The 27,601-nt window shown below is 41.1% G+C and overlaps 2 protein-coding genes across 2 annotated transcripts in view; both read left to right on the top strand.

Annotated features, from left to right (window-relative positions):
* Window positions 1–27,601, top strand: part of LOC121693739 — a 33,728-nt gene that overhangs the window by 4,067 nt on the left and 2,060 nt on the right. Inside the window, exons 2-3 of the mRNA XM_042073381.1 lie at window positions 564–573; window positions 6,359–6,369. The gene's annotated coding sequence lies outside the window, so the exon portion shown is untranslated. The remainder of the gene's footprint in view (window positions 1–563; window positions 574–6,358; window positions 6,370–27,601) is intronic.
* Window positions 573–26,779, top strand: mthfd1b (methylenetetrahydrofolate dehydrogenase (NADP+ dependent) 1b). Its single transcript, XM_042073376.1, has 28 exons — window positions 573–813; window positions 3,030–3,114; window positions 3,521–3,580; window positions 4,047–4,100; window positions 4,252–4,388; window positions 6,931–7,031; window positions 9,703–9,839; window positions 11,677–11,788; window positions 12,303–12,430; window positions 12,731–12,828; window positions 13,239–13,412; window positions 14,461–14,597; window positions 14,729–14,775; window positions 15,204–15,311; window positions 15,553–15,627; window positions 16,384–16,486; window positions 16,698–16,774; window positions 18,467–18,607; window positions 19,545–19,613; window positions 20,407–20,518; window positions 20,825–20,964; window positions 21,796–21,837; window positions 22,333–22,433; window positions 23,027–23,204; window positions 24,476–24,583; window positions 25,418–25,570; window positions 25,701–25,804; window positions 26,048–26,779. The coding sequence occupies exons 1-27, from the start codon at window positions 776–778 to the stop codon at window positions 25,788–25,790; spliced, it is 2,805 nt and encodes a 934-aa protein (XP_041929310.1). The 5' UTR covers window positions 573–775; the 3' UTR covers window positions 25,791–25,804; window positions 26,048–26,779.

Genomic DNA, 27,601 nt, shown 5'->3' with positions numbered 1-27,601 from the left:
CTATCTTCTTTAATAGCAAATGATGTTGTTTCCTAGCAATGTATGCCAATTTAGCATTAGGCTTATGTTTTACTTTTTAAAATACCCTTTGTAAGACACAATCAGCAGGCCTACCATAATCATTCAGTGTACAAGAAAGAAAATGATTTAATAACACCACATATTCACTTCCAATAAAATCTTGAGGGTACAATCATTGTTACTAATATGGTCACCCTTAACATGCAGACGAGAAGTCGACAAAGACTCCACAATATTTGTAATAAGGATGCATTATTACCTATGTACCTAATATATCCCCCTAAATGCACATTATACAAGTCAAGAGACTATGTGCGAGCACAAATGCAATACGATTTGGAGGGCCCTAACCTTCAAATCATTGCACTCTTGATCTAACCAGAATTATGTAATATCTTTGAAAATCAGGACTCTGACATTAGGGCGGTGATTAAATGCTTCACACGGCGCATGCGGACTCGTGCGGGATTGGCTCCGTTTGACAGCAGTCATTCCACCCCCAATTTACGCCAATTACTATTCCCGAACGAATTTTAAGACAGACGTCTGCTCGTTTACTTGCGTTTATAGCCAAACTTCCACGCATCTGTTGGTCTGTGCGTAGAGTGTGTTTCTTCTAACCCTCCAGTCGATTTTCATTGAGTGACCACTGGTGAACACTGAACGGGTGAAAGTTTTTAGGGAACCAGCCACTTACAGTGTTGCTGTTTTATATCTACGGTCCTATAAAAGTAGCTAACTGTCAATTTGCACCATGTCGGCGCAAGTTATTAGCGGCAAAGAAGTTTCTGCGTAAGTATCATTCTCAAAAATGGTATGATTGCATTGTTTCCATGTTTAAACATATTTCCCAATAAGAGTGGGTGTACGAAGTTCGATGTGAAGTTAGCCCCGCGTTTGAATAGAAATTGTGCCAAAGGTAATTGTCAGTGTTTTTCAGTGATGTGTTGTCGTGATTTTGTTTTGTTATTTTCTAGATTTCAGTGAGAGTTGTAGAGTTGTAAACTGAAGCACTCACCACGTGCAACCAAGTAAAATATTTCCACGAGACTGCCTCTGTTCAAGCGTATTTGTTTGACTGATTGATTACGATGTAGTTAACAGCCAAAGTACGTCCACACCATGTTTCAACTGTGATTGGAAAGTTATAGTTTGTTGATACAGATACAAGAAACTTAGAATAACTATAGATCTCGCTTACAACTTCTCTGAATATTTGGTCTATGCATTTCTGCAAAAAATAAAGACAGCCTGTCCTGAGAGGGCCGCCTCCTATCACGCCATTGCACGATAAGTTGCAGGACCACAAGTTTTTGTTTGATTGACAGAACAGTCAGGTTTTTTTTTTTTTTTTTTTGCAGAGCAAATTTGCTTTCTTGTTTTATTGCAAACTATGCATTTGTTTCAGTGCACTTATGAACGGCACACTTTCTGCATTTAGACCCATGCCTTTGTCACAAGATCCCTCACATCACCCATTTGTTAACGATTTCACGGAGACTGGTCCACACGTCTTGCATTAAGAGTGCCCCATCAAGAGGGCCATTATCCCTCCATATTGCAGTTAGGTTACTTCAAACACTCAATAAGGGTTATGCATCTATCCGTGCAATTAGTCAGAGAAAACCAGTTGAAGTGTGTGTGTGTGTGTGTGTGTGTGTGTGGCTCATTGATGGTTGAAAATTACCTTTGTGCCCCATGGGTTATTGAACAGATAACAAGGGTAATTACATCACAGTTTTCAGTTTTATAGGCTACTACTGGCCTTGATCAGGGTACAGATCTGCTCCCCTCCACAGGATAATCAGGGCCGGTGTAAGCGTGATAAGGTACTCATTAGACCAGCGTCTGTTTGGTTCCCTGACCCCAATCTAAACTGTGGTGTTATGACTGTGTGTAAGACCAATAAACAGACCGATATCTGAGGAGACGCTGACGCGTCTTTGAAATGTATGGCCTAAATATAGGTATGATTGTTTTGCTTTGTGAGGAATACAGAATGAAAGGCCTTTCTATCAAATGTGAAATGGTCTTTTAATGTGTATTTATTCTCACTCTTTGAAGGTGCCAGGTCTGAATGGTAGGATAAAATGAGTGTTCATTTCTAACACAGAAAGCCAAAGAGCAAAATTTGAGTGTGACCAATCTCATGTTTTTGAAGTTGTTGTTGTAAATTGTAGATGCACAGTAACTATATTATGCACACTTCAGTATCAATAGCCTATCAGCTGCTGTGGTTTAATGAAGGTAAATGAGGCTTAACTTTATTGTCTTGGGTTTCTTTTCATCTGTATTGAAACACCCAGAGCTCTCCAAACTGACTTGAAATGCTGTTGCATACGTAAGCTACATTTCATACACAAATTGTATGAAGGAATGTTTAGTTTTTTCTGTCACTCTGACGCCTAACTACTAACTAATTACATATCTAACTTTATGTGTCTGCAATATCTGCAATTGTCCATAGATTATGTTTTAATAAACGTGTATCCCATAATGTAATAATAATTGAATGTTTTATTATTATTATTTTTTTAAACTGTCCATATGCACATTTGTCATGGCACAAATGAATAGTACCGAGTGACCGTGGGTTTGCTTTAGTTGATTTCAGATGGGGTGATAGTTTCTCTCAGTCAGGGTTGGGTCAGATTACCACACACACATCCCTCTGAACTGGAACTTTGGGAAAGCCTGGAGGAAGCCCCAGGCCTGCTCACCTCTACAAAAACAAAGATGAAGCAGTACTGAGATCCAGCCCTAGGGGGCTCTCATTGCTATTCTTCTAACGTTTCTTTTCAGCAAGTTTGCCTCTTTACCCCCTCTCCACCTTCTGGATAAGGGTTAGCTTGACAACACTGAAATTGTGTAAAATTTTACATCCGTAGAAGTATCTTAGCTATGCTCGCAGCTAGTTCATAGGACGGTTACTACATCCTGGCCTGATGCAGTGTGCGCCTTTGATTGTAATTATGAGTGACTGTATCTGTGTCTCTGTATGTCTGCAGGCAGGTGAGGGAGAGGCTGAAGAAAGAGGTGGTGGCCATGAAGGCCCACGATCCCAACTTTAGACCCGGGCTTGTAGTCTTACAGGTCAGTGCATATGTTGGCTTAAGCTTTTCAGGTTATACTTTTCCACATTTGTGTTGTTCATCATCTCTAATCTCCATTTACCTCCATTGTATTGCTTTCTTCCCTATGAAGAAGGATAGCAGGTAAAAAGTATGCACATATTTTTGCCGCTTGCAAGATAGCATGAAAAGAGACCCTGAGGCACTTCACATTGTATTGTTACATTTGTCACAAGAATTTCAAGGTTTTCTGCTTAGTGAATTCAGCATTATTTGCCCTGAGTCTATTTATTAACTGTGTCTTTGGCTTTTCCGTCCATCTTTGTGTTCCACTGACTGGTGTGGTTTCACCAGATGATTTATTTGTTTACTTGTTTGTTTATGCATTTATTTATTTTATGAAATAAATAGATGTTCTTGCTCTGCAGGTTGGGGACCGTGATGATTCCAATCTGTACATCAGCATGAAGCTGAAGGCAGCTGCTGAGGTAAACCAAAAGATAGGATTACTTCAGATTGTCATGCTGCAGAGTGATTAGTACTGGCCAGTACAGATAAGAGACTTTTAAGTAAGGGATAATGCATTGTCTGCCGGTCATTATCAGGAAATAAGTCCCAACAGGGCAAACAGGACTGGGATGCAGGGCAGTTGGTGCTTCAAACGTGTGTGTGGAGTTGGAATGCCTATGAAAAGCACTGTTATTATATGGGAAACAATTATGATGCATCAATGCTAAAATGACTAACAGGCAACAGCGACGGGCAGTTATTTTGGTTTATTGGCAGATATGGGTGGTAGGTTCATTTATTGGTGCATCTCTATGGAATCCCAAACGTTATTAGCTGTTCTCTGTCTCTTTCATTCCTTCTGTCTTTTTCTCCATCTGCCTCTGTTTTCTTAATGAAAGTACACAGTGAAAGTCAACTGAATCTCTCTGTATTTACTCCTTATAGATTGGAATAAATGCAACGCATGTAAGGCTTCCAAAGACCGCAACTGAGGAAGAGGTAAAGACAAGCACTGATAAGTGCTCACTTATCTATTTGTATGTAATCCATAGTTTGTTTAAAGATGGAGATCATGCAATACAATTCTGATGCATCAGTGCAGTGCAGTTATGCTTTCTCCACCCTTCCTTCTTTCATTCCCTATGTGAAGGTTTTGCAGAGTGTCAGAGAGGTCAATGAGAACTCCAGCATCCACGGGCTCATAGTGCAGCTGCCTATGGACTCGGTCAACAAGATCGACACAGAGAAAGTCACCAATGCTGTAGCTCCTGAGAAGGATGTGGATGGGTGAGTCGCAGGACGCTGCGTTGTCTGTGTTTTAAAGATGAGGGTGGTCAGTACTTGTCAGAGAGATTGCTCCAGAGGACTGGGTAGCAGAGGCAAGGACAACCTGCTGTGAATGGTTATATCTGCCGGGTCCTATGTTTTATTGGTAGTTTTATCTATCTATCTACCTATCTATTATTGCACTATATTCATGTGTTTTCACATCAGGGCAGACCCTGGTGAATGAACTATTCCAAATGAAAGGGGAAACTAGCAGATGGAATTGAAGAAGTGAAGATCTTACTTTGGTTATAAAAAGTATGTTTTTGTGCTGTAATTATGCAAATGCATAGAATCACATGTAACCACTGTAACCAGCATGAAGTGTGATGCTGTGGAAAGATTGCTCGGTGTTTATAAGGACCACTACTCATTGCCTAGTGAACCTGTCATATGACTCTTCTTTTGCTGAGGGTTGCGTTCTTCCCTGGTAACCTTCAGCACAATTCAGCTGTGTCTGTAATTATTAAGTGAAAAACTGTAAAGGTTAATTATTGATTTGTTTATTTTAATTTATGATCTGTTGGGAAGCCACGGGTTGCTTCAAAGACCGTTTTTAAAACCTCTGGGTCATAAGCCATCAATGAATGGTAATGTCTGTAATTATGGAGAAATCAATATCAGGGTCACAATGAGCTTGGCCTCTGTTTTAATGCATTACCTTATGCATAACAGTCCAGAGGGTCAGCCTCCTAGTGGACTTAATTGGTGTGTGTGTCAGTGTTTCCCATACATTGACTAATCTGTGGCGGGCGCCACGAAATAAAAATCGGCCGCCACAGATGAATTTTCTATATTTAATTTAATTTAAATTAAATATAAGATCAAATCCTTGCATTGCCATGGAGTTGCGCTTTTTACGCACGCAGCCTTTCCTTGCCCCACCCCGCTCTCTCTCGTAGCCCGCTGCCCCTCCTTTGCATGTGCATTTAACAAAATATTCACGATTGTTGAAGGATTGTTGTTGCCACATAGAAGCATTGCATAGAAGACGTCTGGCTAAATTGCTATTAAATCCGCTTAGCATCGTGACCATGCTGCGCAAATTTGTTCAAAACTGCTGCATTGAAGTGAACTCTAAGGTCTTATCACAGCATAGTATTGTAATAAATGTGGGTTTCCTTTGTTTTGCAATTAAATTGCAATAAATACCAAAGCCTGCAAATGAACACAACCAGTTGTTTGGGCAAATGTAACAATCTTTATTATTAATTCATAGGTAAACATTAATACGGATTTAAAAGGTGCAGGGGGTTCACGGAAGCAGAGGCAGTAAATAGCAGCAGAGTAACCAGCTTCATTAAATTCTCACTCATTAAAGGTAGCCGTTAAATCGCACACTGAGTTCCACACAGTCACTGGCACACACACATCACCCTATAAGAAGGCACCGCAGACTATTTGATCACTCCACTCTGAGAATTACACACGCACCCGCAACCGTTTAAGAGAAGTTATGATCCCTCTGCATACACAACTACCCCACTAACCCGTTATCATCCCCCCCAATGCACTCCTAAGAACACACACACACGCGCGCGCACACACACACAGATGTAAAATGTTCACTTAACTCGCCGACCGGCAACACCCCCTCCTGGGGTCTGAGTTTGTGGCGCTGATTTCCGAGTCCCAATGGAGCTGGACAGCGCAGACGTGGAGGGAGGACGTATCGGCTCACCCCACACCTCGGAACACCAGACAGCAGACAGACGCGGCTCCCCACTCTACTAAGGCCCCGGCCCTGGCTACATACAGGAGGCAGCAAACCTCCCCTCTTAACTCAGGAAGCGAATAACCCGGCTAGGCTACCTGTCTTCGTCGCCGGCAATCCTAAATGACTGCGAACGACACCCTCCCGCACCCAAGAGTGTCGAACCGCAACCGTCAGGTGATCTCTCTTCTCGTTTCCCCCATTCCCCTTTTGTCAGTTCCGTTTCAGGTAACCCCAATCAGCCTCACCTGTTGCAGTTCATTCAATTAGTCCAAATTCAGTCCCAGCTGATTAACAATCCCCAGTCCCACAATTCACACATCACAGTATGCTACATTGAAGAGACTAAACTAAGTTAAGTTATGAAATCAAGCAGTATCTCAAAGCTAACGTTAGAATACTGTTTGGATGTCGAATTTAGTATGCTTAGCCTACTTCTAGCTGCTTGTCAATTTCGTTGAAGGGCTCATTTTATTGACTCTGACACTGAATGTTTGCAAAATCCGGATGTAAATGGAAAAGTGTTTTCCAAAATTCAAAAGTGCTTGTCCCAAGGAGAAGTACGAACCTTTATTTTAACTATGTAGAAAACGTTATGAATTGCATCCACACATCAGCAGCCTTTGAACTGTGTTACAATTGCAAAGGTTCCCTCAAACGTCATAAAGTGGCACTCAATTAGACCTATACACTACCAAGACGATCTTAATACCACCACCCCCCGTTGTCAAAGTCACCCACAAATTGAATCCAATTCTGTGGGAAACACTGTGTGTGTGTGTCGTACAGGTTGACCAGTATAAATGCTGGGAAGCTCTCTCGGGGTGACCTGGGTGACTGCTTCCTTCCGTGCACTCCCAATGGCTGCATGGAGCTCATCAGACAGACAGGTGGGTCTTCATTCTGTGAGAGTAAAAGTGCATCATGGGAGATTCTTTAGGGGACTCCTCACCAAACTGCACTATTGTCTCACATGTACTCTTCTAATGTATTAACCTAACACCTGTTAAGAGTGTACATATCTTCTTTTTGTATAAATATATACATATCTTCCCTAACCACAGCCAACATTACGGTGTTCAATGTGGATCTGACTGCTGATTTGCTGATTCATTTGCTGTTCTGCATGGTGATCGATAGATAGATAGATACTTTATTGATCCCCAAGGGGAAATTCAAGGGTCTCAGTAGCATACAGACATCACACACAACATGCACTTACAGCAGAAATGGTAAACATAAGTATAAGTATAAACATGTAACTAAACTCCACTGTACAATAAAGACAGTAGAAGATAAGAAAGATAAGAAAACTAACAAAACTAAATACACTATATAAATTAAATTTAGAAAGTCCAATGTGCTTGAGGGTGATCAAGCATAAGACGCTTGTAGTGACCGGGCCGGGACTGGTAAGGTGCTAAAGGGAGTGAGTGTCATGGTGAAGGTGCAAAAAGTAGTCCAACCATAGTCCTTTAGTTATGTGTGCATGGCAAGGTGCTCAAGAGAGTGAGTGTCATGGTGAAGGTGCAAAAAGTAGTCCAACATTAGTCCAACAGTGCAACAGTGCAAGAATAAGGTCTAGAGACCAGCATAAATAATATGGACAAATAGGAGAGTAAAGAATAATGTAGACAAGGTCAAATAAAAAACTATGTCAGTGCAAGAACAGGTTGAGGTAATAGGGTTATAGCCATTCATTTATTCAGTATTGTAGCAGAAGCCTGACCGCAGCCATGGTGCATGTGATCCAATAGCAGTGAATATACTTGAGCATGCACATTAATACCTTGGTACCTTTGTAAAACCAAGCATTTTTAATATAGGCTATTATTACTACTAAGTTTAGTCACAACTTTATTTTTTTTCCCCAACAAAAGCCATTGACCTCGCCTTTAACCTTTGGCCTCAGATTGACCCACATGATCAATTTTACAACCCAAAACAAAAAGTTGGGACGTTGTGTAAAATGCAAATAAAAACAGAATGTCATAATATACAAGTCTCGTAAACCCATATTTAGCAGCAAAAAGGACATAGACAACATAGTCAAATTTTGATATCTCATGGAAAGTATATGTTAATTTTGAATTTAATGCCAGCAACATGTTTCAAAAAAAGTTGTGACGGGAGCATGTTTACCACTGTGCTGCTTCACCTCTTCATTTAACACAATTCTGTAAATGTTTAGGAACTGAGGAGACCATTTGCTACAGTTTTGATGCTACAGTTTTGATAATGAAATGTCCCATTACTCCCCGATATAGGATTTCAGTTGCTCAACAGTATGGGGTATTCTTAGTCATGCTTTCCATTCCATTATGCACCTACCGGTAATTTGACAAATCTGGACTGCAGACAGGTCATCTTAGCACCTGGACTCTCCCTCTATGGAGAAATATTATATATTAAATATGTGCAGAATTCATTTTGGCATTGTTTTCTTGAAATATTCAAGGTCGTCCCTGGAAAAGACATTGCCTAGATGGCAGTATGTGTTGCTCAAAACCTGTATACATCATTCAGAATTGATTGTGCTTTGCCAAATGTGCAAGATGCCCATGCTCTAGGCACTAATGCTCCTCCACACCGTCATAAATGCTGGGTTTCAAACTGAGCACTAAAACAAGTTGGATACTTGGATAGGCCCTTTCCTCTTTAGCCCAGATGAGTCCATGACTTCCAAAAAGAATGGCAAACTTTAATTGGTCTAACCACAGGACCTTTTTCCACGTTACATTAGTCCATTTTAAACAAGCTCAGGCCCAGATAAGAGGGTGGTATTTTCTGTATCATGTCTCAATACAATTTTAGCTGTTACAATTTTGGCTGCAGTTTTTGAATTGGTTTTCAGAGGTTCTCCTGAACCCATACAATGACAGGTCTGGAAGCAGGTCTGGTGTTGATGCAGTGCCATCTAAGGTCCAAAAGACCACGGCCATCCAATTTGTTTTTCAGCTATTTCCCCTGTTTGCAAAGATTTCTCTGGATTCTCTGGATGTTTTAATAATATTATGTCCTGTAGATGATTAACTCCCTAAATATGTCACAATTTCATGTTAAGAAGCATGAAAATGACATTGTTGCACAGGTTTACACAGAGTGATGAATACCCCTACATCTTTACTTCTAGGAGACCCTGCTTCTCTGGGATGCTCTTTTTCATACCTGATCGTGTTGCCAGTTACCCTAATTAGTTGTGAACATTCTTCCTTTTGTTTTCTTTATCATTACACAACTTTTCCAGCATTTTGTTACCCCCGTCCCAACTTTTTTTGAAACATGTTGCTGGCATCAAATTCAAAATTAACATTTATTTTCCAATGAAATAGTCAAATTTGTCATTTTCAACATTTGATATGTTGTCTGTGTCCTTTTTGCAACTACATATGAGTTTAATAGATTTGCAGATTATTACATTCTGTTTTTATTCACATTTTACACAACGTCCCAACTTTTTCTGTTTTGGGGTTGTACATTTTCCTTGCAATCAGTAAAGTATCTAATCGAATCTAGTCTTAAATTTCATGAGCTGTCTGGCTTTGTGTCTCTTCTGGTCAGGTGTGTCCATTGCGGGAAAGCGTGCCGTGGTGGTTGGGCGGAGTAAGATTGTCGGCGCTCCAATGCACGACCTCTTGCTTTGGAACCATGCCACAGTCACCACCTGTCACTCCAAAACCGCTGACCTGGCTGCAGAGGTAAGAGCACCTTATTACTTTCTAATGAACATGTAGGCTTTGAAAAGGCACCCTCCTCCCGAGAGAAATACGAAGAGTAAAAAGCAGATATTGCTTGTGTATTACAAGTGCACAGTGTGTCCTTTTCTAATTGCATGTAGATTAACTATGTGCAATACTGTGGAATTGCACAGAGGTTGCATCAACACTTGAGGGCAGTATAGCACAAATATGTGCATAGTTTTCTGTAAAGTAGATTTCAAAAAATCATAGGAGCTTTTGGAAAATGCAAATGGTGTCTGTATTTGGCTCTTGTTTCAGACCTTTCCCAAGCTTTTATCTATTTCTCCTTCTCTTGCAAGGTTGAAAGTTATAAAGCACCCATATAAAACTGTCTGCCTGTCAGTCTGTGTCTTCCCCCTTCTGAAATATAATATTATATTTATATGGTAATGATTGCAGATCTTTTAAGCAATATAGCACGAGTGAGAATTGGGTTGGTCATGGATATTCCCACGGGTGTTGTTTGGCCATAGCCCGGAGGCCGAGTGGGCAGACAACAACAACCTTGGAATATCCATTACCAACCCCACGATCATGAGTGCTATATTGCTTTTATACAACAATTCTACCACAAACTAAATAATCTGAAAACACCCCATTATTGTTTTAAAAAAAAAAAATTTGACTTTATTTCGGCATCAAAAAATAGTTCCATTCTAAATAGACAGTGTCTTGGTTGCCACAAAACCAACATTCCAGATCAAAGTGTTCATTTATTTATAGACATTGATTTGGACATTCCCTTGTATGGTGCACCCATTGAGATCATTCTGCTCTCCATCAGAGGTTGTGGGACATAGGCCTGTGCGCGTCTAATCGGGTATCCTGGGCATCTTTACCGTTTGGTCGAGGTCTCCTAATATATGGCTCCAGTGCTTCCTGCTGTCCAGCGATGGTGCCAGTTGCTTGCAAGGGAGCTCTCCGACCTATGTTACATATAAAAAGAGAGTACTGTATGCTTACAAAAAACACAATGCTACAAAATAATTGATAGACTTGATGATGTGCTGCGCTTACCTGTGCCCACTCACTGCCATGATCTCCCTGGCCGCAAGACCTGCGTCGGACAGCTTCTGGATAGCTGTGGCCCGCAGGCTGTGATTTGTGTATCTGACCGATGTCCTTGCCTCCTGGCACAGCCGAGGAAGCATTTTGCCCAGTTGGTTTACGCCGAGGGGGGTTGATGTATACCAGATGGGTCGGATGGTGAAAAGACCCTCTTTGGTTGCATATAAAAGAATCTTGGTCGCATCTGGGGGGATCTTGCTGAGGTACTTGATCAGCGAGGCGACAGGGCGCAGAGGATTGCCTGGCTCCCCATACATCGCCCCCCTGTGGTTTTATTTGGCTCTTCCCAACTGGTCTTTTTTTTTTGGTTTTCGTGTTTTCGTTGAAAGACATTGTAAAATAAGGACAATTTCCCACTTGACTGTCTGTTCCTCCTTGTCATCCGACATTTCATATATTAACTCAAAAGTTATTTTGGGGAAATCGATCTCCATTTCCTTTCTCCAATTACCAAGGCTACTCCCTTTTTTAAATTATGGACTAATTTAGCGGTTATCGCTACATTGTGTCAAAGCGCTATAGAATCTTCGCATTGTATTGCGGAGTGATTTATTATTAGCTGTGCAAAGTCTGAGTTGGGATGTCCACTGTCCAGGGATGTTCCAACTCATGGAACGTCTCTCGGCCAATCAGAAGCAATAAATAGTTCCATAGCACCCAATTGTTTTATACCGTAATTACTAATTTACTGAAGACTACTGAAACCTGACTGTAATGCCTCCCCCAGATTGGGAAGGCAGATATACTGGTGACTGGTATTGGGAAGCCAGAGATCGTGAAAGGAGACTGGATCAGGGAGGGGGCCGTGGTTATTGATTGTGGCATCAATCACATCCCAGGTGAGCAGTCCTGCATGCAGTTAAGGTAACAAAACTATAATGATAACAGCAAAAACAGTTTTAAGCAACGATCTTGGAGCTTAGCACTCTAGAATGTTTGGTTTTAAGTATCACTTTGGTTAATAGAAATGATAAGGTCCACACGGCTTACTGTAATGATAATGACATGAAGAACAATATTGTTGGGGATCATTTTCAGAGCAATTTTGAGAACGATCCTTATAGTTATCATTACTGTGTGAATGGACCTTTTACCCAACCAGATCAGAAATCATTCAATCCTTGTAATATTAGTAGTGCTACTGCTACATAATTTTAACACAATACAGAACTGCAGACTTACAGACAGGATGAACTTGACAACCAGTAAGATTGTTTGGTAATAGTATGGGTTCATAATTTCTTCTTCCGCAATATTTTGTGTGTGTGTGGTATGTGTATGTGTGGTGTGTGTGTGTGTGTGTGCCTGTGTGGTGTGTGTGTGTGTGCCTGTGTGGTGTGTATGTGTTTATAGACAGCACTAGGGCCAGTGGGAAGCGTGTTGTTGGGGACGTTCATTATGAGTCGGCTAAACAGCGGGCGTCATTCATCACTCCTGTGCCTGGAGGTGTGGGGCCCATGACCGTAGCCATGCTCATGCAGGTGCACAACACAACTACACATCACACCACACCACAGTCCATCTCACACCTGACCTTCAAATCTAAATTAAACACTAGTTAATTGACCAATCACAGGTCATAACACTAATTTAACACTAATACTAATTTCAGGGCAATACATTTTTAGGAAGTTGTTGGCATACACAGAGTTTGTCATACACCTCTGTGTATGTAATGCACTATATAAACTTGCCTTGCCTTGCATAGAATTGCTTCCTTTCCTTCACCCATTGGCACCCTTGTCTTTGTCTAACTTCCCCTTTTCTTGACACCTTCGCAGAACACAGTGCTGGGTGCCAGGCGTTTCCTTGACACCCACAAGCCCGGGAAGTGGAACATTTCCTACACCAAGCTCAACCTGCAGAGGCCTGTGCCCAGGTGTGCTGCTCATCACCTGGGCTCTGTGCTGACTTGGCTCACGAGTCACTGCTTCTAAAGATCGGAATGAATTATTGAAAGAGTGTGTCCTTAACGCTTAGACTCAGCATTGCTATCCTTCTGAGATATGCATTAGGTTTTGTGTGTGTGTGTCTGTGTGTGTGTGCTCTTTCTGTTAATTGCCTAAGGCCAGCTCATTGCGCTTGCTACTCCCCTCAGCGAGTTTTAAGATTCACATGATTCATTCATTCATTCATTCATTCATTCATCAGATGCCCTCTCTAAGTACTTTTATTTAGTTTGCTTGGCAGTGATGTCTTTGACTTACTCTTTGAATGCACAGAAATAAATATCAAAACTCTCAATTAGAGAACCCCAAAGTTTGACCATTGATCCTCTGTCTTCGCCAGTGACATTGTGATCTCGCGCTCCGGTGTGCCCAAGCCCATTGACACGCTGGCCAAGGAGATCGGGCTGCTGTCAGATGAGGTGGAGCTCTATGGGAAGACCAAGGCCAAGGTCCAGCTGCAGACAATCGAACGCCTGAGGTCCCAACCAGACGGCAAATATGTGGTGGTTACTGGGTACGGTCTCTCCATCTCTGTGTCTGAAATGTTTTTGGTTGTTTTGTGTCATTAGAATCTGTAGGAGTTTCCACCTCTTCCTGCTTTTTAAGCTTTTTCTTTTTTTTTTTTACTTTCTAACCTGTCTTGTTTTTAACTAGGACTGTCAAAATAACACATTAATTTCTATTAAATAATTACAGAAAAAAAAAAAGCACGTTAAAAAAAAGGAACCATGATCAATCGCATTCCATAGTGACCTTTGACCCAGTGCAGTTCTAGACACAGTGACTAGTGACTTAAGGAAGCAGACAAGAAAGTAACATTTACGTTTAAAAAAAATCACCCACATGGAGCTGTTGACAGGAGCATCGTTCTCTACCATTTCGGCAGCAAGTAATTTCCATAGCCTACCAGAGGAATTTGTCAAATGTGAAATATCACCGCAACAAACCTGAGGTACAAGCTAGCAGACCCCTTCATGATAATAAATAACGCTAAGCAGTCAGCCTTGTCAAACCACTCCCAACCAGACGTTCGACGTAAACTTGTTGTTTACTTAGCCTACTCTACCTATGACCGACTAACTAACTAACCGACTATCCCTTACCAAATGGACTGCATTACCTCAGTGTTTGTGCACACGTCATTGACGGTGAGTGGAAACACTGATGCCTGCATCCAACAAATGATAATATAAGAGACGTTGAACTTTAAAGTCTATAATGTTGGTTTGGCTATTCATTGATTCACTCATCTGCCAAATGTTATACATTTGCCATATTTTTAACATTTGCCTTTGCGGGACATTCTATTACATTCTTTCTTGGGCTCTTTTAGTCTCTTCCTCTCCTTCACACACATGATACAAAGTTTGATCTTTGGTTTTTTTGGTTGCTTCTCTCTCTCTATCTCTATCTCTATCTCTATCTCTATCTCTATCTCTATCTCTATCTCTCTCTCTCTCTCTCTCTCTCTCTCTCTCTCTCTCTCTCTCTCTCTCTCTCTCTCTCTCTCTCTCTCTCTCTCTCTCTCTCTCTCTCTCTCTCTCTCTCTCATGCTGCTGTAGGATCACCCCCACGCCCCTTGGGGAGGGGAAGAGCACCACTACCATTGGCCTGGTGCAGGCTCTGGGCGCTCACCTCAAGCTCAATGTGTTTGCGTGCGTCAGGCAACCATCTCAGGGGCCCACCTTTGGCATTAAAGGTGTGTTTGGGTCTGACTGACCATACTGATATTAATGAGATCTAATTCAGATCCAGCATAATCCTTATTAAAAGGCTTTTTAAAGGCTTTCTGCCACTTTACTACAATGTTGATGACATGTTTTCCCACAGGTGGTGCTGCAGGAGGTGGATACTCTCAGGTCATTCCCATGGAGGAGGTACAGTTTTTATATTGGTTTTATAATAGTTCTTTTTGAAAGCTTTTTTGAAAGCTTTCTTATTTTACATCATATAAGAATTTCTTTCCTTGGATAGTCCGCCCACAGCCTATCTGTTAAGATTCATGTTCAGAATGTAAAATTGTGGTTAAGGTGATGTTCAGTAATTGTTTAACAACATCAATCCCTTAACCTTAACCATAAATTGTAGTTAACAGTTTGTCAACAGATAATATAGTTCTGAGTAGTATAGATCTGAGCATCAGTAGATAGTCTGGGGCGGACTACTCAAGTAAAGTGTGACCAAAAACTTTATTGCCTTTAAATTTACGAAGAATGGAAATTTGTCTTTTGGTAATATGGCAACACTGGGAAAGACCGAATAATATTTTGTAATAATATATTGTATTATTTTACATGTTTGATAGTTTAACCTCCATCTTACTGGTGACATTCACGCCATCACCGCTGCTAACAACCTGGTGGCAGCGGCTATCGAGGCACGCATGTTCCATGAGGCCACCCAAACCGACAAGGTAAACAGCCGCCGCAGTGAGGTTCCTATTTAAACACTACAGCAAGAGGAGTCTTCACTCTGAATAAATGATGACTGCTGGGACGTGGAACCCCATAGCTGCTGACGCACACGATTCAGCAGCCTTCTCCTCACCTTCATTCTCTTTATTTGTCTCCTTTCTCTCTGTCTCTGTCTCAGTCATGATCTAATATCTCTCTCCAACAGTTTCATAATTACTACAGGTTTGCTTTCTCCTGTAGGCTCTGTACAACCGACTGGTGCCTTTGAGTGGAGGTCAGAGGACGTTCTCCCCCATACAGATAAACAGACTAAAGGTGATTTTCAATAATTAACTTAAAGGAACCGTATGTAAGATTGTGGCCAAAACTGGTACTGCAATCACTTTCAAATTACTGTCCCCTCCCCTGACTGGCAGAGCTGGCAACCCGGATGCCGAAACACTACTGACTTTGTGATTAGCTGATAGGTGGAGGGTGGCGCATCAGGCCAAAACACAATATGACAACATCAACATCAGTTGAGGGCTGCAACTTCACATTTTAAATGACAATATCCTGGCCGGACTACTGTTGTCAGTGATATAAGTGTTTGAAATGAACATGATTTCCTAATGTCTAGTGGCATATCAGGGCCATTTTATGATTAATTGAAATGCATTTCTTACATACGGCTCTTTTAAAAACAAGACTTGTATTAAAGCATATACTACAACTTCAGTTAAAGCAACTAATAATATTGTTTTTTGGCACCTTGATGCACTTGTTGCACTACTTAAAGAATGAGATAGCATTAGCTGAACTACAGGAACATCACTTAGTGCCTATACATGTATTCTATAGGTCAGTACTGCATACGTTTTGTCTTTGTGAGTTGACTCTTTTCCAGTGGACCAAATTGGACAGTAATTGAGACCTCAAAATGTAGTGTGTCAGCTTTTTGAACAACGTCACCAGCTTTGTGGTTCAAAGATATGTCTAAGAATGTATCTAAAATATACAGTATTAGAATTTTTTGTTGAGTGTGTACAGTTTGGGCAGTGATGTAATGAGGCTTTCTGTTGATGTCAATAGAAACTGGGTATTGAGAAGACTGATCCAACTACTTTGACTGAGGAGGAGATCACACGATTCGCTCGGCTCGACATTGATCCTGAATCTGTTACCTGGCAGAGAGGTGAATCTTGCACTTTGACTGTGGCTAAGACATGAAAATGGTTTATATTGATTACTGTTGTTGTAATTTGGTCACATTGGAGGTTTCTTTTGATGTGATTTGGTCACAACTCTTCAGAGAGTCTTATCTTCACACATATATGACAGGTGGGTATATAGTGGTTATTCATGTCGTTTTTGCTGTTTGACTGTCTGTCTTTCTCTGTCTGTAGTAATGGACACCAATGATCGCTTCCTGAGGAAGATAACTGTTGGAGAGTCAGCAACGGAGAAAGGACACACCAGATCGGTATGTACACGCTGCATGCACTAAACAAACTGGGAATCACAACAATGAGCAATCAAGTCCCACTTCACCATCATCCAATGTGCTGAGAGAGAATAATTGACATACAGAAAAAGAGCTCACATGCAAAAACGAAATGAATAATGCAGCCCAAACTTTAGGTTGAAATATATTTCAATGTCAATTTTATTTATATAGGGCATTTAAGAACGGCTTAGCCGCACTAAAGTGCTTCACAGTAAAGTGCAATAAATAAATACAGGAAGGCACAAAAACAAAAAGGGCTACAGTTAAAATACAAAAATAAAAATGTGTGCTTTCTCTTTTTTAAAACTATTTTCCACAATTTTCTACAAGGCATGCAGTGCTCTGGCACTCCATCATGTCTGAAAATAACAGCATAATTATTCTGTTTATGTCCATCCGTGGGATGCCATTGTGAAAGTTCAATAAAAGTGTCTGTATTCACAAAGCATGTTTACCTGGAGAGTAGCCAGGAGCTCTCCGACTGTGTTTGTGCTCCGACACACTCAACAGCCCTTGATTCTGACCATTTCTGCGAGGGCAAATTAATTGAGTAGTGACCAATAGCACTTTAAAGACAAAAGAGCCAGAAGTTAATGAGGCTCCTGCACAGCATTGTAATAAAAAAATAGCCTGATTTATTCTACCATCTACAGCTTTTCAGTGTAGCTTTCTTATCAAAGGGTCTCTCCGCTTCTCCCAGCTTTCATTAGTATTCACGTCATTTCTGTTTTACATGAATACCATTTGTAAAAGTACTCTGATGTTATCAAATAGCATTTTTTTTTTATCACATAATCTGTTGAATTGCAAAAAGCTAAAGAAAAAGACCATGCAGATGAACATAAAGGGCCCTATTTTGACTATCTATAGGGCAATTCCATGCAAAACGGTCACGTCCATAACAGCAATGAAATACCATGGCATTAGGTTGGCGTTATGGATGTGACAGTTTTGCGCGAAATTGCCCTATTGTCTGAAGCGTACTGTATGGTTTAAGTCCATTCCGGGTGTGTCCAGTCCACTTTTGTTAGTTTGACGGCGGAATAAGTGAACAGATGCAAGGCTCATAGTTCAAAGAGGTTGTTATTATATTTCCTAATTAATCATAAGTGTGTTTTGGGCGTGATATCCATTAAACCAATGAGAGTGCCATCTGCAGTTCCTGTTAAGAACAATGAGCGTTTGGTGTGTGTTGGTATTATGATGATGAGTGAGCAGGGGGAATCAGCTCACGACAGGACACGGACTGTCTATGCAACAGCAGGATTCCACCAAAGCTTGCTTTGCTGAAACAGGTGTTTGTGAAACAAGCAGAGTACACACATCTGTAATCACCTAGTGACTGAACTTGTAGTCAACGACAAAACAAAGTCTTAAGCTTAGTTATTTACTTTCGCAGTACATTTTGAATCCTAAGGACATTTATTCAAACACTCACAAGCTAGACTTCTTGACAGTGCAATCTGAAAATAACAGTGAAATACTACGCATTTCACTTTAGATCAGGTTTTTCTTGGTCAGTGGCATTAATATTTTCATTGGTGTCAAAATAGCTATGTGATCGATGTGCCTGACCAGTGACCACTCCTCATGTCTGTGGGTGCTCAATTTAATTTGTTATTTAGACCACATGCGTGTCTGGTGGAATATCTCTCTCTCTCTCTGCAGTGCCAGTTTGACATCACGGTGGCCAGTGAAATCATGGCAGTGCTGGCTCTGACCAGCAGCCTGGAGGACATGCGACAGCGCCTGGCCAAGATGGTGGTGGCCTCCAGTCGCAGCGGAGATCCCGTCACCACCGAGGACCTGGTCAGTGAATCCCGTCTTGACTGGATGATGATGACGCTGATGGGTGAAATAGAAGAAGAATTAATGCATGTTGTCAGTTATGACCATGTCAATTTGGAAGCAGAAGAGGGAGAGACATTCTGAGGGGCTGGTGATTGAGGAGGGAAGAGGAACTATAGAATAGAAACTAACAGAGGAACTATTGAACACCCTGTAGAGCATCTAGAGAATTAAGAGCTCAGCTCAAAAGACCTCTTCTCTAACCACTAGCGTTAGCATGGGAGCTCCCTCCTTGATTGGAGGGAGAAATAGGAGGGAAATGGAGGAAAGTAGGGAGAGAACCTGATGGAGGCTGATGTCCTGCTGATGGAGAGAGAGAGAGAGGGGGGGGGGGACATCATGGAAGATGAAGGTGAGGAGGAGGAGGGAATGAAAAGGGAGGCAGAGATATATGGTTTAGGAAAGACTACAGGGTACATGAAAGGGTGGAAATCTGGGCCTCATCTGGACCACTGATTTCTAGTGGGAGATGATGCTGGAATGATGATGATAATGAGGCTCATTTATTGTAGGGAGAAGGACAAGTAGAAAGGGGAATGGATGATGGAACTGAAGAGGAAGAGAATAGGTTTCTGACCTCTGTAACAAAAAGAGAAGTCAGAAGGGAAAGAGAAATGGGAGAAGGCCCCTCTATCACAGGAGTGGTATAGGAGAGAAGGGGGGAGAGGAAAGGGGGAAAGACACTGGTGTTGATTTGCAGTTGTTTTTGATATGTTCAACTGCAGTGAAAAACATACCCCTGAAGAGCTTGAACAGACGAAGTGTTATTATCTCAAGAAATTCACATTTATAGGCACTTAAAGCTAAATTGAAGAGATATTAATGAAAGTGCAACTCTCCCAAGCCTTTTAGTGTGTTTTTTTTTATTTTTTCAACCACATCTCTCTCTCCCTCTCAGGGTGTTAGTGGAGCTTTGACTGTCCTCATGAGAGATGCCATCAAACCCAACCTCATGCAGACACTGGAGGTGAGAAAGTGTGTCCTTTAGAGTAAAAACAGATCAATTTTGCAACATTAAGTTATTGTGTTTTCACAAAAGACTATAAAACAAGCTTCAGATAATGCCTATATCAACAGTATTGACCAATCAAGATTCATAGTGTCCTGTCACAAAAAGTAGGGACTTCTAACTGTTTTTTTTGCCATGAAGTCACAAATAAAATAAAACAGCATTGTTACACAGAGAAGAAATCATTTACCAAGAAGACTGAATATTAATGAGAAAATATTCATGCAAAACACAATACACAAATCTGTATTATGAAAATATGCTGTGAAATTAGTGCCCAAATTTACACACTAACATAGACATGGCTGCCTAAAGCTGTTTCCAAGTGGAAGTGATTCAGGGCACATGAAAATTGGTTTTATGTGGGACCTGTTTTGGTTTTGTGTGTGGGTGTTTGTGCTCATCCATAAATTTAAATCCAAAAATCCATTTTTAGCTGTATCTTAACAAGACATCAAGTAGGAAAAAACATTATTTTTTGTCTTTTGTTTTTGTCTGCCAGTATGTTGTGTTTCAGATAACATGCAATTCTTCTCCAGTTTTTCACAAACGAGAACAGTTCTAGTGCCTGCTCCCCTTTCCAAAAATGTGCAGTACCTCTGGTTACTCAGCTATTCCAGTCCTCAAATCCAGCTTCCTAAAATGTGCAAAAAGCATTAGGCTTGCAACCTACAATCAAGGAGCATCTGTTTTTAAGCTGATGCAGCTGTAGATGTTGTGATGATTGGTATTAACTCTTGAATTCCTTTAGGGCAACCCTGTGTTTGTACATGCTGGACCCTTTGCCAATATCGCCCATGGAAACTCCTCCATCTTGGCTGATAAAATTGCCTTGAAGCTAGTGGGACCAGAGGGGTTTGTGGGTAAGATGCTGTGATTTTCTCTGTTTTACCATTACATAATGTCTTAAAGGCTTTTTAATTAAAGCCACGCTGGTTATGTTACAGCTATTAATGTAGTAGTACATATTAACAATGAATGGGAAGTGTTAGATTAATTAGATTAGAATGTACAATTTAAATGTTTCAGGTACATCTACATGTTTGCAATGACATTTTCTATATTAATAAACTATAGATATCATGCCAGTTTGGAACATTTTACTGTTTCTCGAAAAGGGGTTTACTAAACTGCAGAAAGTAAATCTGAGATCAACACCTCTGTTACAGTGACCGAGGCAGGTTTCGGAGCTGACATTGGCATGGAGAAGTTCTTCAATATCAAGTGCCGTTACTCAGGGTTACGGCCCCATGTTGTGGTTCTAGTGGCCACAGTCCGCGCCCTGAAGATGCATGGAGGAGGCCCGACGGTACTGTGTGCCACACAACACTGTCCTGTTTCACCCTTTGTTTCCCTTACCACAGCAAGAGGCCTTAGGCCTTCTCGTTTTTTGAAAATGTAACTTTTTTTTTTTAAGCGTGTTGGTCTTAGGCGCTTTAGGTCGTTTAGGAGGTTTTAGGTTAAGTGCCACTTATGAGCTCTTGTCTGGTATGCATAGCAGGGAAAGGTGGTAAACACAGAGCCGGTGGAAGGCTGTGAACCCAGAGTATTGAACTCGGAGCGAGGTTGTGAATCCCTGAATATTCTTCGAACATGGCTTATTTAACATTATTAAGATGCTGTAATTTTCTCCCCGGAAATGCCATGGCTTTATGGCTGTTCTCCCAACAAGACATCATGTGACCTTTTTTTTTTTTCATGGTTCAGTTTAACTTTATCAGAAAAAAAAGAAAGCTGTAAATTCACAGTAATTTTAGTAAACATATGTTGTTGTCACTCAAAGCCAGGTGTCATCCTTTATCTCCAACATGGTGCCATTTCCTGTGTGTGTGTGTGTGTGTGTGTGTGTGTGTGTGTGTGTGTGTGTGTGTGTGTGTGTGTGTGTGTGTACCACACCGCAGTAACCTCATAAATGCCATCAGCATAATTTTCATGGATTGTGAGCCACCGCTGAGAAAGTAATTATGTCTCCTGTTGCGCATAGGACAGCAACGGAATCTGCTAATATCCCTCGGTGAATAAAAACTGTCAGGCTGCGATGATGGGGGTGACAGGAGAAACCACACTGAGTGGTGACCATTTCCACTTCCTCTGATACTTACCTGCCTCACCCACTTCCTCATCTTCTCTCCACCTCCAGGTTACTGCCGGGATGCCACTACCCAAGGAGTACTTGGAGGAGGTAGCTTCATCATTTGATCATACCCATGTAGAAAATTCAGAGAAGAGAAAGTGGAGCATCTCATTTAGAAAATAAATGTTGTCTAGATGTGTGTGGGAGGGAGTGTATAAATGAACTGCATTTTAAAATGTATAAATTAATTCAAATGCTCAGGACAGTTCAATGAGAAGTGTGAACACTTATCATGGAGTGTAAGAGTCTTGTCTAGTCCAAAAGTCAGCAGTCAGCAAATGTCATAGGTCAGTTAGTGATTGTCACAAGTTACTAATACCGTTGTGAACAAATTGTGTATATGCTGCATATCAGTTAATTTAATTGAATTGAATTGAATTTTGTAAAGTAAATCAATCAATGGTCAGGGATACTACTTCCATGACCACTCGAAATTAGAAGTTACATCAGTGTAGCATTGTGTATTGATCAGTGATGATCAGTTATGTGCATACATAATTCTCAACCCCCAAATGGTTCATCATCCTCCTTCCTTCCCCGCAGAACTTGGAGCTATTGGAGAAGGGTTGCAGTAACATGCAGAAGCAGGTGGAGAACGCCAGGCACTTTGGAATTCCTGTTGTTGTGGCTGTGAACGCTTTCAAGTAAGCACCCCTGGCTACAGAACAACATTTGTCCTAATACTGGAACTACTTTATCTTCCTTCAAAATAGATAAAACAGGCAAAAAAAGCCATGGTATATCAGATGCATTACAGGCAAAAAAGCTGTGCTAGGTCAGATGCATTACAGGCAAAAAAGCTGTGGTATGTCAGATGCATCAAGCAATGTTGTCTGAATTCCATTGTTTATCTCAATCAAAAACATGTGAGTATCTCGAGTTTATTCAAGCCTGCTATCCTGTTGGCCTTGTTTCTCCTCCAATAACTTTCTCCTACAGAGGAACTTAACATCCTTTTGCTAATTGAATACCATGAGCAAGATGCTACAGTACCCTACAGTCACCCCTGGTAAAGATGTGTATAAATAAATAAACAAGAGCAGGTCAGCACAATACGTGCTTTAGTTCCCGCACTATGGACCTCGCTCATTGCCCATCAATCACATTAGGGCCCCAAGTGCAGAGCTTGGAAGTCCCAGGAATGTGCTTTATAGTATGATGTTTCCTAAATGTGCCTTATGGTATGATGTTTCCTGACCACAGACATTCACTCTCCATATTTTCTGTGGCCGTGTAGGACTGATACAGGCGCTGAGCTGGACTTGATCTGTAAACTGGCCAAAGAGGCCGGTGCATTCGATGCAGTGCGCTGCACTCACTGGGCAGAGGGGGGTGCTGGCGCGGTGGCTCTGGGAGAGGCGGTTCAGAAAGCATCAGAGGCACCCAGCAACTTCCGGTTCCTGTACGATACAGAGGTAACGCACTCATCTCTTACCCAGTCATATCTAATAGGCTGATACCGTCCTGTCACTTTATTGGCTGTTGAGCTCAAAAATCAACAACTTTTTGCTAGAATCACTGGCTCTTGCCTTTAAAGACGGCCTACCTCTGCCCAAACCCAGTTTCAGTGAGGGGGCTCTCCTCCATAGGCGTATCTAGTGTCGGATGATTGCTGTTTGTGACTAAAAGCACATTTGTAATTAAACTGATGACGCTTTTAAAATTATTGGTACATAGTGGTCAGCATTGTTGTGTCCCCCACTACACATCCTCCACAGGCTATCATTACCACTTCTAGTCATTCTTTCCCATGCTGCACAAATGGCCCATTAGGCCCCGGCCCCAACGGCGCGCGTTGCACACGTCTGTTCCATCCCAAGCCTGCTCTTTTCCACTGCCTGCCTTTTGAGTGCATTTGGCTCCAGAGCAAATGCGTTTCGTTAATAGAATCATTATCCTTTTTGTATTCTCCTCACACTGCATTAGGTTTTTTTTGGGGAGGGTTGGGGGGTCGGGTGGAGAGACTGGCAGTTGACTGCTGGGAGCCTCAGGTGGTTTGGTCTGTCAGAGGGGAAAGACTCTTTCACACTGCGGTGTAGCATCTGGGCTTGACCGCTGTTAATGGACCAACTGTTTCATATTTGTCCAAGTGAAAAATGTGATTTGCATAATGCATGATGGTTGTGTGTGTGTGTGTGTGTGTTAGGTTTTCGTGATAATCTGTCTACTTGTACGTTTACTTGAACATTTTATTTGTATCTGTCTTCATTGTGTATTGTTAGTCTGGTGCCGTCTTCATAGTATTCAGTATTCATTTTCATTTCACGGAGATACTAGTCTGGCTTCTGTCCATGCGTTTACATTTCCCTCAGCCACCAAGATGGCGGGGCAATCAGCGACGAGAGAGGATGAGGATAAAAAAATAGCAGGCAGAAGAATATGTAAAGTCATACAGCACAGCTAAATACATTGTTTTCTGATTGATAATGCACTTTATCAGGTTGTAAGGGTTAGGCGAAGTAGGAATTATCTTTAGAATTCCCTGATCAATGGGATTGGCTAGGCTGGACAAATGATTTCAAAGTTAACACAAGTCTATGCCCCTCATGCTAGGGTTGGTAACATTTTCCAATCATGAGTAGCTAGATTCTCTTCACAAAGTGTGTAGTGTGCATTCCATGATTTACGTGAGTGGGTTTATCTATCTGTGTGAGTGTTGGTAATTCTGTGTGCTTATACCCAATAGCTGCCCATTGCTGACAAGATCCGGATCATTGCTCAGAAGATATATGGGGCAGACGACATCGAGCTTCTTCCCGAGGCACAACAGAAGGTGGAACGCTACACCAGACAGGTAGCGCCCATGTTGCTATGGCAACTCCAATCAAGCATGGGGAAGTGTCTTGGAAGGGCTTCACCCCAGACACACCTTGACTGACAACATCTCTCAGCCACTCTGAGCTCTGAACTCATGAATATTTCACCCCTGGTATGGTCAGAATTGTAATCACCAGCTGTGCAGATGTGAACACTGTATGCTTTTTTAGAAGGGAAAAAATTAAGAATCTGTTATAGATTAATAGATTGTTTATTAGCCACATGACCAAGGCTGGCCTATCACTATATGAGTATATACAGTGGCAAGAAAAAGTATGTGAACCCATGCGAAAGTTGACTAAAAAGAGGAATAAAACATCATCTTTTGGAAATTGATCTTAATGCCTTAATTAAAAAATTAAAAAGTATCTTGAATAAATAAATGTTCTTCCTTAAAATACATGAGGCAAAAGTATAGGAAGCCCAATGTTAAATTAAGATTTTTATTTTTAAAGGCCAGTTATTTCATGGATCCAGGATACTATGCATCCTGATAAAGTTCCCTTGGCCTTTGGAATTAAAATAGCCCCACATCATCACATACCCTTCACCATACCTAGAGATTGGCATGGTTTTATTTTAGTTCAGTGAGCTAATGCAAATCAAACCAGCTAATAGGCTAACTGAAGTTAATATTGCATTATTTCAGTAGAGCCATAAATATGCCAAACACAAGTATATTATAGCCCTTAAAACAAGGATCAGAGTCTGAGATGAAGTTACAGGTTTGCCTGGTCACTTGAAAATATGTAATCTTTTTAATATGTGTGTTTGTGCGCGCCTAAATGTCTGTTTAATTTATTTTCTGCAGGGATTTGCCAATTTGCCTATCTGTATGGCCAAAACTCACCTGTCACTGTCCCATGAGCCTGAAAAGAAGGGTGTGCCCAGAGGGTTTGTTCTGCCAATCAGAGACATACGTGCCAGTGTAGGGGCGGGGTTCCTGTTCCCTTTGGTTGGCACGGTGAGATAAAAATGTCTCTGTGTACTTTAATTATAAAGTGCTCTACTGTAAGCTACTTTGTTGAGAGAGGTACATGTAGTGTTTTTTTGTTTGTTGTGCTTTAATGACTTTTGTCCTTGGCCAAACCCAGATGCCAACAATGCCAGGACTGCCCACTCGTCCCTGCTTTTACGACATTGACCTGGACCCAGTGACTGGAGAGGTCAACGGACTCTTCTAAGAGACACTATTCAGGTAATCTGTGTTGCAGTTATACTGTATTATACATATTTATAGACAGACTTGCTCTGTCAAACTCAACATCAGTGAATTTGCTTTTAAAAGACAATGTGTCCTTTCTCCAAGCACTTTTGATCGCTCACTTATCCTCATCAGTAATTCTGCAGCCTTAACTTAAATGTATTGTTACATTTCTCTGTTTCTTTCTCTCATTCATGAGAATCTAAAACCCATTCTATTCTGTGTGTGTTTGTGCAGGTGGTTTGTTGGACCCTTGATGCTGGAAACCATCCCTTCTCACTCTCACCCCAAATTTTAGTGTCAAGGATGTCAATCAGTCTGTTTCTGTTTCAGTCTGTCTCTATGTCTTTCTCCTATTCAGTCATATTCGTGCGCACACACACACACACACACACACACACACACACACACACACACACACACACACTCACTTTGTGTCAAACAAGCTCACCCACTCCTTCCCCCAGTGTTGGAAAGTTATTGGCAGCCCTGTTATTAGCATTCCTATGATGTAGAAACCAGACATTGTATTTGATGTTGCTGTATGGATTCTGACGTTCTTTTGTCTCTGACAATCTGAGAGAAAATGGACACTGAGCCCATCTTGGTCACATTCCCTCACGGCCTGTCAGCATTCTGAAAAAAAAAAATATGTAAAAAAAAAAAAAAAACACGCTAATGTCTGACGATTCAAACTGAATTTGATGGCACCCTGATGGTCTCTCAGTAACACTTAATGTACTACATGGACTGTATATTTGAACAAATTTCTAACCATATTTGTACTAATTGTAAATGCATTTCACTGGATTAATCTAAATAACTTGTATTGTACTGTGAACGAATCTGCAACCTTTATCATTCACTAATTGTAAGGTGAAAATTGTAATGGTAAAGAGTGCATTTTTCTCATGAAATACTGGTGGCATTCTAATGTATGCTTTCTCTGATAAATGCATAATGTTGAAATACGTTTCATTGTATTCCTATGTGTGTGTAGTAGTTTCTGATGGTTGCATCGCCCAATGCTTTTTTTTATGTCCTACATTACATACAGTATCTTGCTTTCTCTAAGGTTTTTATTTTATTTTCAGCAAATATACTGTCAAAGTAGATCACTTATTCAGGATACAAAACCATATTGTGCATCCTTAGACATCCATATATACATTTGAGCAGTGTTGTGGTGACATTCAGAACGAGGGGATGATCTCCTGCCTCCAATATCTTATCTTGAGGCAAGTTTTATTAACCAGAGATTCGACTTTTTATGTTTTTTTTTTTTCAATATTCCCATACTGCCTCGCGCTGCGTGTCAATCACGGTGTTACCATAGAGACGGAGCGCGATGCTTATCTAGCTTGTGGATTTCAGCGCTTGCACTATATCATCGAAGAGCAAGACCGGAGCATGCGACTGCACTGCAGTGTCGAGTGTCTTGAAGTTGAAACACCGTTAAGTAAGTGCTTTCTTCCGAGAAACGATTATGTTAAAAGGCATAAATGATAAGCTATATAGGGGAAATGTGACTGCTTGTACTTGGAACACTATTAAGCAATATCAAATGAAGGTTGAAAAGTTGAAGAAAGTGCATGCGAGACTAGTGGTCTACGTTATATCTATGTAGTTACTATGAGGTATGCTTCTCATTGATCGCTGACCGTGCTTAAAATGCATGTTTTGATCAAATAGGGTATTTGTTTTGTTGCGGTCTAAGGTTTAGGCTAAATAGTGAAATGTGTTTGTTTTTTAGCTTGTAATTCTGTAAGTTTGGCATGAACTAATTTATGT

The sequence above is a fragment of the Alosa sapidissima genome, chromosome 19, assembly GCF_018492685.1.
Source record: "Alosa sapidissima isolate fAloSap1 chromosome 19, fAloSap1.pri, whole genome shotgun sequence".
Classification (NCBI taxonomy): Eukaryota; Metazoa; Chordata; class Actinopteri; order Clupeiformes; family Clupeidae; genus Alosa; species Alosa sapidissima.
Note: the sequence above shows the minus strand (reverse complement) of the source record. Positions and strands in the feature narration are given on the sequence as shown.